Source organism: Vombatus ursinus, unplaced genomic scaffold, assembly GCF_900497805.2.
Source record: "Vombatus ursinus unplaced genomic scaffold, bare-nosed wombat genome assembly UNPS02014772.1, whole genome shotgun sequence".
NCBI lineage: Eukaryota > Metazoa > Chordata > Mammalia > Diprotodontia > Vombatidae > Vombatus > Vombatus ursinus.
Window position 1 is genome coordinate 37,212,292 of NW_020954550.1, and position 12,978 is coordinate 37,225,269.

Sequence of the window (12,978 nt, forward strand, 5' to 3'; positions counted from 1 at the left end):
CTCTTTCTCCTCTGTTCTCTGGTGAAATTCCTTCTTAGAGCAGTGTGAAGGGGGGCAAAGGTGCATCAGGACAGGTATAGCCATGGTAAAAGGTCTATCTACTGCAAATGTGGTGGCAGTTCCCCACTCAGCAAGGTCCCAATATATGGCAATCCCTCCCTGCCCAAAGTGCCCCAAATGACTGTGAGGGGGAAAGTCATTGGTAAACATAATGTTATTACATTGAGGGGGTATACTAAAAAGTGAAAGAAGATCCTAATTACAATGCAAATTTTATTTCAATGGTAAAAGTAAAGTAAAAAATACATACTGCATTGGTGACATCGATTTCATATACTTTATGGAATGTCTGGCGTTCAAAAAAAACAAGCCTGCCGTTGCCACCTCCCTTCTTAACAGATGTTCCAGTGACCAAAAGTTTATCATCTGGACTGAAGCAGCAATCAGTCCTGAGAAGAAACAAACAGTTGTCACAAGCGCTTGAAAAGGTGATGGTGCAATTATTATTAATAAAGTATGCAAAACATTAGAAGTGAATTCCTAAGTATTTTCATCTTTATTTCTGAATTTGGGCTAGAAATAGAAAGAGGGAAGAAAAGACCAGGTTACTTTTATGACCAAACTCTACGATGACGGAATTATTTCTTTAGACTGATTCTCTTTATCCCTAAAGCTTTGAATTGGCTTTGCCAGCCACCATTAAATGAAGTACAAGCTGGACTGCTGTTATTAATAGATCTTGTTAATAGGAGTCTGGTTGTCTAAATAATTTGCAAAACACACACACAAACATATGCACAAACCTAACTTCTGGTAATTTATTATATGATCCAAAATGCATAATCAGAATTATTGACAGTAACTTTAAGAATTGTGTACATATTAAAATGACATGTTTTTCTAAAAGATGAAAACTATAACTAAGGTATTTCTAAGTTTTGTTTTTTTTTTTTATTTTGCAGTTTCCTAAATTTGGTAATTCAGTTCCTTTCAACACTAGTTACAGTGAGTACCAATGTGAAATTACATCTCTAACAGACAAATTTGCCACTGATCTAACCACAAGGCTGGGAATTCAAATCCCAGTTTTGCTGCTGATTCACTGTGGTAATTTAGAAAACTTCTTTGGTTAGCTACTTAGTAAAATGGATATAATATTCAATTAATCAAACTGGGAATGATGTGAATAAATAAATGATGCCAAATGCTTGGCTGAAAAGTATAATGTATAAAGGCATTTGCATAGTAAGTATTAGAATTAAGTCTACTATAAGGAGGTAAAATGTATACTATATAATAAAATATATAAGCATATATGTGATATACATAGATACATATATATGTAAACACTTCCTTATAATGAAGTATTAAACATATTTCTATACCAGGAAAGCCCTGTATTGATGAAATCATAGGTCTGATTTTGAAGTTTAAAATAAAAATATAAATGTACAGATTTCTATATTCATTTGTATATGTATATGAAAGAGAGAGAGAATTAAGCTTCTGTAGGGACCTGTTGTTTCATCAGTGTAGGGAATTTTTGGTGTGGAAATTTCATCTATTAATTTAATAGACCATTATTTATAGTCTCAGGAAATTGATTGGGGACATTTAGAGATTTGGAGGCAGCTAGGTAGATAAAGTGCTGGGCTTGGAGTCAGGAAGACTTGAATACAAATCTGGTCTCAGACACATACTAGATGTGTGACCCTGGCCAAGTCACTTAATCTCTGTTTGACTTAATCTACTGGAAAAGGAAATGGCAAACCACTCTACTATCTTTGCCAAGAAAATCCCATAAAGGGTCACAAAGAGTCAGACATGACTGATCAACTGAACAAGCATTTAGAGGTTTAGTGACTTGCCCATGGTCACACAGCTAGTATATGTTAAAAGAACCCAAATCTAAGTCTTTCTGATTTCAAAGCTGGACCTTTATTCATTAAGCCAAGATGCCTCTCATAATCTATTTTTATACACACATATATTCACACATATTTTAGTATATGATCTAATAAGAGAACATTCTATATCTTTATTTCAAAACCACCTCATACTTCAAACTGATCACAAAAAAATGCACCAATAGGAACCTTCAACCCTGACTTTCATTACTGTCTGGAGGATAAACCTAAAAGAAGAAAAGTAACATGGTTAGTAAAAAGAGGCCCGGGAGCAGGAGGGAATGGGGTGGGGTAGGTCAAAATTCAAGGCCTTCTTTCAGTTGACCTAAATGATAAATAATGTAAGTAACCCTAATTAGAGGAAATTTTGTATTTCCTTGCCAACCTTAAGAGCATTAAGTACAAAGAACATCCACTTACATGGAGAAGAAGGTAGGAAGATTTGCAGCTGAAAAAAGAGGTTTCTTAAACTGTCGAATGTCCCATAGTTTTAAAGTATCATCCCCTAGAAAAGAAATGAGGGGAAAAAAATGAAAAAGAATGCTGCAGGTTTCATGACTTCAAAAAAAATAGTTCATACATATAAAGAGTGTTTTATTTTTCAAATGCCATTTGTTTTAGAAGACTGTAAAATGGTAGAAAGCAGGAAAATATCTCTTATTAAGAAGACTTCCAGATATTACTTTCCCATTTTTAGCAGCATCTGTAAGATAAAAAGAAAGTCTCCAACAAGTGCTCTCAAGCCTGATTTTCAAGCAGATGGCATTTCCCCCCCTGGGTATTTCTGCAGGACATCCTGCTTTCTTCAAAAGCTCTTAATTGACTAACCATCAGGACTAAAATGCAGTTCAACTCCACATAGACTCTCTTTCCCCAGCAAAGTGTTTGTAAAGCTATTCATTCATTAACATTGATAAGAATGCTCTTTGTCAATCCCTCCCCCACAATCTAACTATAACTGCAACTATTATTTATTGCTCTCCTGTGTACTGTACCTTTTCCTAGGCATTTTAAGAGTAATGAATTTTTTTAAGTATCACATTCTTATATTTCTATCAGGCTACTAATTCCTGACTGGAATGACAGCCGGAACTTACACAAACAATGTCTTTGTTGGTCATGTTCCCTAGTGCCTGCAGCTGAGACCTGCCTCATCTCCCTCATGTACAACATGGAATTTGCATCAGATGCAAGTGAAGTGAATTGAGATTCAATAAAAATCCCCCTTTCCTCACCAGTGATCTTTTCTTTGAAGTTCAAAATTTGGCAGGTATGCTAATGTGCAACTGGCTGGATCTCCATCTGTTTTTATTGGGTTAGATCCAAAAAAAATTCATAATGAAATATTAACCTACTGTTTCTATTCTTAACAAAAAATTACCAGTAAAGCCACAATCTACAATCTACAGAAAAACATTAATCTGTATTAAATAGTTCGGCTGGTCAGGCAAGTCCTAGAACCAGAAGAGTGATTTACAATATTCTGAAGGCTACTGGCTGAGTGGACTTACATTGTGATGTTACACAAATAATACAAGCATTCACCTATCAAACCACCAAAATGTCTGTTTTTAGGATGAACAATAGAAAAAAGAGGAAAGTACATAATTATTATTATAGTTATCATTCTAAGAATTATCATTAAGCATTTACTAATATTAACATGGCACCATGCGAGCTTCTCTAGGGTTTCTAAAGAGTTGTTTAGAAGTAGTCTCTGACCACAAGGAGCTTACAATCTGGTAGAGAAAAGAAATGGATAAGCAAATATATATTATACCCTAATATAAGAAGTTCAAGGTTACGCAGAGTAAAGTGAGAATAGTTTGGGTGAATTAAGATTCAATCATTCAATTTGGACATGGAAGTATTCTTGGAAGAGGTAGATTTTCACCTGGAATAATGAAAGAGTTATAGATTGGCTATGTATGAGAATCAAACTGTTCATAAGATCATAGAACCAGAGCTGGAAGAGAACTCAGAACCTTTAGAGATCATCAACTCTAGTCCCCCTCATTTTAAGGTCAGTAAAGCACAGAGTGATTTAATGGTTTGCTCACTGTGACCCCATTAGTAATTGGCAGAGTCTGCATTCTAGTTTATCACTTTTTCAGTCGGTCAATAAGCAGTCATTAAGTACCCACAACATGGCAAAAGACACAAGGCAAGCTCTGGATACAAACAAAGGCAAATATACAGTGCTTGCCTTCAAAAAGCTCACATGAAGGAGACAGCATGCAAATAGCTAAAAACATACCAGATGCACCTGAGTGAACGGAAGGTAATCTGAGAAGGAAGGTATTGCAGGGATGGGAAAGGTTTCACTAGGATGCAAGGTTTGAGCTGAGGAGGGAGAGTGTTCCAGGAGGCAGCAGCCCAGTCAAGTGCCCCAACCAACCTCTTCCACAAGGATCTAGAAAATGTACCAAACCAAATTAGGATCAGGAAAACCAAGAAGTCACAAAGTCATGTTTCCAGCCCAGACTTAGGGAAAGAGAGAGGCCTGCAGACACTGGGCACAGGGTCTGGCCAGCAGTGTACCAGGAGAGGAGCATTCTAGTACCTGGGGATTGAAAGAGGAGTGAGATCAGGTATTGGGGCAGAAAGAGGACCCAGGGGATCCCTGGACTAGCATGGGGAGCAGAATAGGTAACATAAGGCCACTACTCCATCCTAGGTCACAGACACAGGAAGGAGAAAAAGTAATTTCACCAGGGTGTGTATGCACAGCAAGGACAAGTTTAGAAGCAAAGAGCAGGACAGTGACTTGGGTCTAGCTTCCAGCCCAGCATGGAAGCTGGAAGGAATCTGCAGACCCTCCCAGCAGGTTAACAGTGGCCAAGTCCAGCAGCTATCTATGGAAAAGGTGGAAACTCTCATCCAGGGACAAGCCAATAAACCCAAATGTGAAGTCAGGAACATGCAGAACTCAGGCCTTCTGCAGAACTGACCTTCTAGTCAGTGAACAGACTACCTCCTGATCACATCAGCTTGGAATCACTGAAAGCTTGAAGGGGCCCCAGTCTGAGCTGCAAAAGCAACAGGACATAAAGAGACAGAAGCTCAGCCCAGATATTCTCCCCAGGAGGGCACAGAACCTGGCACTAACATAAGAGTTCAAAGTTAAGAAGGAGGCTGAAAGGATGAGTAAACAAACAAATAAAGAATCCTACCATACAGAGTTATTATGGTGAGAGGGAAGCTCAAGATACAAATCCAGTAGAAGAGAATGACTCAAAAACATTGACAAGCAAATCCTCAAAGAAAAATCTAGCTTGGACACTAATTCAACCAGAACTCCCAGAAGAATTAAAATAAGAATTTTGGGGGTTTTTTAAGCCAAAAATTATTTAAAAAACCACATGAGAGTACTAGAAGGAAAAATGGGAAAAGAAGTGAGAGCTATAGAAGAAAGCTATGAAAAGAGCATAAATAGCCTGGCACAAGATACAAAACCCTGTCCAAGCAATAAAATCCCTGAAAACTAGAATGGACCTAATAGAAGCTAATGACTCCATGAGACAACAAGAAATACTAAAACAAAGTCAAAATATTGGGGGAGAAAAAAGAGAAAATGTGAGAGCTCTCACAGGAAAACAACTGACCTGGAAAACAGATCAAGGAGAGATAATCTGAGAAACATTGAGCTACCTTAACGCCATGAAAAGAAAAGGAGCCTAGACATACTTCAAGAAATCTTCAAATAAAACCAAGCAGATCTCATAGAGTAGAAAGCAAAATAAAAAAATTAAAAGAATTCATCGGATACTTCCTAACAGAAACCCCAAAATGAAAACTCTCAGGAACATTATAGTCAGAGCTCTCAGGTCAAGGAAAAAAATACCGTTAAGTGGTCTGAAAGAAAGAATTAAAATATCAACGAGTCACAGTAAGGATCACACATAATTTAGCAACTACCACTATAGAGAAGCAGAAAGCTTGGACTATGATACTCCAGAAATCAAAGAATTTGGGCTTACAACTGATAACTTATCCAGCAAAACTGAGTATAATCCTACAGTGGAAAAAAAAAAGATATTTAATAAAGAAGACTTTCAAGCATTTCCTTGAACTGATCAGAGGTGAAGAGAAATTTTGTCATTCAAACATAGGACTCAAGAGATGCCTAAAAAAGTAAACCTGAGTGAGCAATCATAAGGGACTAAACAAGATTAAACTGTTTACATTCTTATATGGGAAGATGATATATGTAGCCCCTCAGAATTCTACCATTATCAGGAGTTACAGAGGAAGTCTAATTAAACAGTGGGCCTGCTTTGATGATCTCAGAAGAAGAAAGGAAAGGGTAAGGAACAAGAGCTCATTAGGAGAGGGGGGAAGGAGAGGAAAAAGGAGAAAATTATTTCACATAAATGGGGTGCACAAGTAAAAGTCAATACAACAAAATACGAGAGTGGTGGGGAGTGGGTGTGACACTTGAACTTCACTCTGGAAGAACACAAACACACACACACACACACACACACACACACACACACACAGAGTTGGTTATAGAAATATACGTTACCCAACAGAGAAACAGAAATGAAAGGGGTTCAGGGAAGAGAATTAAGAAAAGGGAAGATTGCTAAGAAGCAAAACAAACTCTTAAAGAGGGATAAGAAAAAAAAAGGAGAGTAATAGCCATGAAAAAGTTTGGGAGATGGACCATTCCATCGGAGAAATAGCAAGTAAGTTGGGGTATCTGGATTATGGGAGTGTGTGGAAGGGGGTGGTGTAAGAAGACTGGAAAGGGAGGAAGGGATCAGGTTGTAAAGAACTTTAAATGCCAAAGAAAGCATTTGGCATTTGATCCTGTAGGTGAAAGAAGCTAGCACAATGTACTGAATAGTAGGTGACATGGTCAAACATGTGCTTTAAGAAGATCACCTTGGCAGCTGAGAGAAAGATGGATTGGAGTGGCGAGAAACTTGAGTCAGGAAGACCAATCAGCAGCTACTGCAATAGTTCAGGCATGAAGTGTTATGGGCCTGCAACAATGTCTATAGCTGTGTGAGTGGAGAAAAGGGGACATATAAAGGAGATTTTATGAAGGTAAAAATGACAAGATTTGAGAACAGAGTAGATGTACGGAGTCCTCATCCATTCTAGGTATGGATGAAAACTTGAGTAAGTAAGGACTGCACATGGGTTAAGATGAATCAAAGAAGAATGATATTAGGACAATTTTTTAAAAATTCTGAACTTGAACACCATAAAAAGAGCATTTCCATCTACACCACAGGAACATAAAAAGAGAATTCAACATGGATTCTACATTTCCATTTCATAATTTCTGCTTTCAAAAAAAGTATATAATAAATTCTACACATTACTTTCCAAACAGTCTTTGCCTGTGCTTCCTTCTGAAACTCTTCCCAGTCTCTTCCTTGCATTTTAAAAATGTTTCGATAGCCTTTTTTAGGGCATCACTATCGCTAAACCTCCTTCACTCTGATTCCATCCCTCAAATTAATTAAGAGAAAGAAAGGAAAAAAAAATGCCAAGCATAGTCAAGCAAAACAAATCCACACAGTGGTCATGTCCAAAAATGTATGTTCCTGTCTATTCCCTCTCTGTCAGCAGGTGGGTAACATAACTCATCATATGGCTTTGATTAGAGTTTCTTATGACTTTCAAAGGTGTTTTTATTACCACATTGTTTTTCTAAATTGTTCTCCTGATTCTGCTCACTACATTCTGCATCCATTCATACTGCCTATGCAACCTCCTTTAATTACAGTCTTTTTTTTTCCTTCCTTCCTCTCTCTTATGACCAGGATGTTTGTTTTGCATGTGACTAATTCATCCACTTTTAACATTCTCTTTAACATTCCCCCAATCTCCTCTGTTTCTAATAGACCTTGGCAACTTTCATTTATGATTTCTTCAAATATAGTGTCTAGGTTTTTATTTTTTATCATGGTTTTCAGAGAATTCAGTGATTCTTAAATTATCTCTCCTTAAACTGTTTTCCAGGTCAGTTTTTTTTTTTTAATATGAGCTATCTTCTATTTTCTCTTATCTCTTGATTTTTGTTCTAATATTTCTTGTTGCTTCAGAGTCACTGATTCCTATTTAGTCAATTTTAATTTTCAGGGATTACATTTCTTGGATCATTCTCTGTTATAAACTATTTATTCTCCTTCTAACTCTTTTCTCCAGAGCTTTCATTTAATTTTTTAATCTCTTGCTTCTTTTTTTCTAGGTATTTATGTAGTTCTTGTGGAAAATCCATTTTTCCTTGAAGTCTCTCCTTTGCAGGTGTTAGATTTGCAATAATTTTTGACATTGGTTCGTGTTTTCTTTAATTTACTCCTCTTTCCAGCTTTTGGCAGCTAGGTAGCGAAGCTGGGTGGTGCAATGGATAGATCACCAGGTCTGGAATCAGGAAGACTCATCTTCCTGAATTCAAATCTGACCTTGGACACTTACTAGCTGTGTGACCCTGGGCAAGTCACTTAACCCTGTTTGCTTCAGTTTCCTCATTGTAAATTGAGAAGGAAATGGCAAACCATTCTAGTACCCTTGCCAAGAAAACCCCAAATGAGGTCATGAGGAGCTGGACATGACTGAAAAACAACTGAACCAGCTTTTGCGCTATGGTAGCCAGCCCTACTAGATTTCTCACTGGGCTCCCTGGGTTCTTTTGCTGACCTTTACCTGACAGAGTTAGTTGCCAACTGAATCTTAAGGTTCATAGTGCTAGATCTTCAGAGCCCTCTCAGACACTTAGGGCCTTAGATCCCCGAAGCCTGGGCTTGCCTATTCTGAGCACTGCGATATGAGCATTGTGGCTCTAAATGGGTATGCACTAGGCTTTTCACACTGCTGCTTCCTTCCCCAGGCTGCCAGGAAGCCTAGCATAGAGTGTTCTGATAATCCTCTGACTTTTTCTGCAGTGTTTTGTTTGTGCTGCCTCCAGACACAGAGTTTAACAGGCTACAAATGCCCTATCTCTGGTCAAGCTGGCATTAACTTTTCTGGAAAGGGTTTATCGCTTTTGGCCTCCTAACTGACTTTTTATGTAGCAGAATAAGTCACTTTTACTATAGTTTCTCACTGGATTTCTTAATCATTATTCAGTCTGGTGCAAAATTAAGGGTTTTGCTAGAGTAGGTGCATAAGAACTGGGCAGCCTGCCTCCCATTCAGCAGGCCAACTTGCCCAGAAGTCCCAAGGGCAACATGTTATTATGAAAACAGGACTAGCTCTGGCTTTACAAAATGTACATTACAGTCTCAGTTCAGTGACTTTCTACCAGTTCAGTGACCAATCACTTCACTTTTCTAGATCATAGTTTTAGTCATCTGTAAAACAAGGGACTTGGACTAATTCATCTCTGATCTCTTCTAACTCCAAATCTAATGATTCAAGAGTATGAGGAACACAGAGGGGTAGAAGATGGGTGGAAATAAAATCATTGAGTGATTCAAAGTCCAAAGACAGGAATCTGTACTTGATCTAAAATTCAACTGTTAATCAATGAAAGGTTTTGAGGAGCTTGGTTATGTGATCAATTAGATCACTCCAGACTGTTCTAAAGAAAGAGGATGCAGACAGGATGTCTCCAAAGTTTACAGTGGTCAAAGCACAAATGTTAAAAGAAAAAAAAGAAGAAGAAGTCTGAAAAAATCATTAGAAGTAGGGGACAGAGAAACAATGAAATATATGTGGCAGTGATGGATAAAAAAAGGATGAAATACTGATCAAAGACTTCAGTAGATTGAAGGGAGAAAAGTCATTGCCAAAAGCAAAAAAGTAAAAAGCTTCAGATTTCTGGCTTTGCCTTCCTGAATTGCTGGTGACAGCAAGACAAAAAGTTGATGGGGGGTTGGGGAGGCAGGAGAGAGAGAAGAAATAAGCATTTATATAGCCCCTATTATGTGCCAGGCACTTTGCTAAGTGCTTTGCAAATATTATCTCATTTGATCCTCACAACAACATTGTGAGGTTTAATATTGTCCTCATTTTACAGTTAAGGAAAATGAGGCAGGCAGTCTTGCCCAGGATTACAAAGCTAGTACATGACTGAGGCTGGATTTGAAATAAGGTCTTTTTGACTCTAGACTCAGTGCTCTAACCAGTGCGCTATCTCTAAGCATCTTTAACATAGAGTGAAAGATATGGGTATAGAATGAAGGAAAGAGATTGGACTAAAACAGAATTTTGGAGTATTATCTCTGTATTACTAAACACAAGAGAAGACAATCTTACTAGAATGAATATACAGACAAAATGGTCAGACCCTCTAAAGAATATTCAAAGAAGAGAGAAAAGAAAAGAGGAGATGGGAAGATACTAAAAGAGGTTTACAATAACAGAAAGAGCTCTAGAGGAGACATTGCCTCTGTCAGGCTACTGACTAGACCCTGGACAGAATGACAGCTCAAATTTAAGCAAAGCTGCCTTATACCTGAGAGACACAAGGACAGAACCTGTGGTTTAACCGGTATAGATAACTCCAGGGGTGGAGGTAAGTCAAGGAAAATCAGATCAGATGTGACTGCTGCTTGGTGTGGATAGTTGGGTAATAATGGACTAGAAAGAGAAGGCAGAGTGATTTAACTCTTTTCATTTCTACCTCCTCTGCCAAGGAAAAATGACATTAGGCCTGGGAAGCAAAGAAAAAAACAAAAAAGATTAATCAGGAATTCAAATGACAAATGTTGAAAGGACTGTGGAACAACCAGTACACTGACAAAACTAAAAACAAAAAAACAAAAACCAGTCACTACCCTTGATGAGGTAACATTCTAGTACATGTATACAGGCAACTAAATACAAAGTGATGTCAATAAGGAGAGAGTGCTAATAACTAGAGGAATCAGGAAAAGCTTCATATAAGACAACACCTGAGCTGAATTCTGAATGAAACTAGGAATTTTACAAAGAGGATGTAAGGACGAACAGACTGAACTCCGGACAGAGGGAACTATTTGTGCAAAGGCAAATGAGAAGATGGAAGTGTGTACACAGGGAAATGCTAGCAAGCCAGTTTGACTCATGAAACAGAGAGAAGCGGGAGAATAGAATAAAGAGCTCACAAAGGGGAAAAATTGAGATACAACTGGAAAGGAATTTGGAAGCCATACCGTGGAAGGCTTTAAATGACCAAGTGAGCATTCCATAATTGATAAATGGTTCAAGAACAGACAGCTGAAACTCCGACTTTTTTTTTTTGTGTGGAAACTTTGACTTTCTACCTCACACACATCAGGTTGACAAAAAAAAGTGACAAATATTTGAGGGACTGTGAGAAAACAGGAACATTAATGTACTGTACTACTACTAGTGGAGTTACAAATTGATCCAGTCATTCTAGAAAGCAATTAGAACCAGGCCCTCAAAAGTAACTAAATATCATACTCTCTGACTTACCACTACTCAGTCAGCTAGCATTTAAGTGCCTACTATGTGCTAGGCACTACTAGATATATACTCCAAAGAGATAAAAGAAAAGGACCTACAGGTACAAATATATGTATATATATATATATTTTTTTACATAATATATAATATATGTATATATATTTATATATGTATATATGTATACATTTATAAATATGTATATATTTATAAATATATGTATATATTTTTATATATGTGTATATATATACATATATAAAAAATCACTCTTTTTGTAGTGGCAAAGAACTATAAATTGAGGGGGTGTCCATCAGTTGGGGAATGGTTGAACAAATTGTAAGACAGGTTCAAGAAACTTGGGAAGACTTGTATGAAATGCTGCAGAATGAAGTGAGGAGAATGAGAACAATTTACATAACAACAACATAGCAAAAATAAGTAACTCTGGAAGACTTAATGTCATGGATCATAATTCCAGTGGGTCATTAATTAATTATTCTATCCCACTCTTAACAGAGATGATGGACTCAAGATACAGAAGAAGAATGTAATAAATATTGTCTTAAATATTTCCTGGAAAGCAGAGTAGAGCTATGTGGTTGAATAAACTATGGTTCTCAGGTCAAAGACACAGTAGAGGAAAAAATGGATCTATACTACTTCTGCTTAGAAAGTTACAATTATGTACATTTTCCCTTATTTTGTGGGCCCATTGGTTGAAGATGATACAATGGTACAGTGTTGCAGAGAATAAATTGTACTGCAGCACATATGGAAGTATAATTAGAAGATTAGCAAATAAGCAGTAGAGATACAGCTCATCCTTAGAATGGATCCTTGAAGAATTTAGAACTGTGATGAAAAACAGTGACTAAAATTGAGATTTAGGCAAATCAATAGAACACTAAAAATATTTTTCCTTGATTTTTTAAAATAACCTATGGCAGCACAGTGATTAGTTATTTTAATGAAAAGTGAATACTAAATATAAAAAAACAGATAATTTTGATCTTTTCTAGGATGTTAACTTTTGATCTTAAAATGCTTATTTTGTTTTGAAAGTGGTACCCTGAACAACACATACTGAAGAATTCTCTTACACTTACCTCCCCGAGAGGCAAGGACAGTGCCATCATAGGAAAACGTCACACAGGATGTATCTGTGCCAGGATCATGGGCCTGCCTGCAGTGGAATTTGGTATGAACCTGTTTGTGGGGGGAGAAAATTAAGGTTTTTAATTCAAATGAGATCATTGCTGTGACAGGTATGTAACACACTTTAATAAACATTTTCATGTATTTTAAATAGTGGAGATGTTTCTCAAAAGTGTTTTGTCTTACTTTAGTTACTGGAAAATGATACAGACGGGCAATAATATGTAAAATGACTAGTAACAACAGCTGATGTACTTAAAGATTTGTGAAGTGTTGTACCTACATAATCTCATTTGGTCCTATAGCAAGCCTATGGAGTAGGTGCTATTATCATTTCCATTTTACAGAAAAAAGGCTGATAGAGGCTAAGTGATCTGCCCAGGGTCACATAGTAAGTATCTAGCTGTTTTAGTTCAATTATTCAGTCATATCCTACTCTTCCTGACTCCACTTGGGATTGTCTGGTTAAAACTACTACAGTGGCTTGCCATTTCCTTCTCCAGATAATTTTACAGGCAGGTAAACTAAGGCATCCAGCGTTAACTGA

The 12,978-nt window shown here is 37.2% G+C and overlaps 1 protein-coding gene across 1 annotated transcript in view; it reads right to left on the minus strand.

The window, feature by feature from the left end:
• WDR70 (WD repeat domain 70) overlaps positions 1-12,978 on the minus strand; it is a 328,253-nt gene that overhangs the window by 51,677 nt on the left and 263,598 nt on the right. Inside the window, exons 11-13 of the mRNA XM_027863563.1 lie at positions 12,383-12,482; positions 2,328-2,412; positions 311-449 (exon numbers count right to left, since the gene is read on the minus strand). Of these exons, the coding sequence (XP_027719364.1) occupies positions 311-449; positions 2,328-2,412; positions 12,383-12,482 (324 nt within the window). The remainder of the gene's footprint in view (positions 1-310; positions 450-2,327; positions 2,413-12,382; positions 12,483-12,978) is intronic.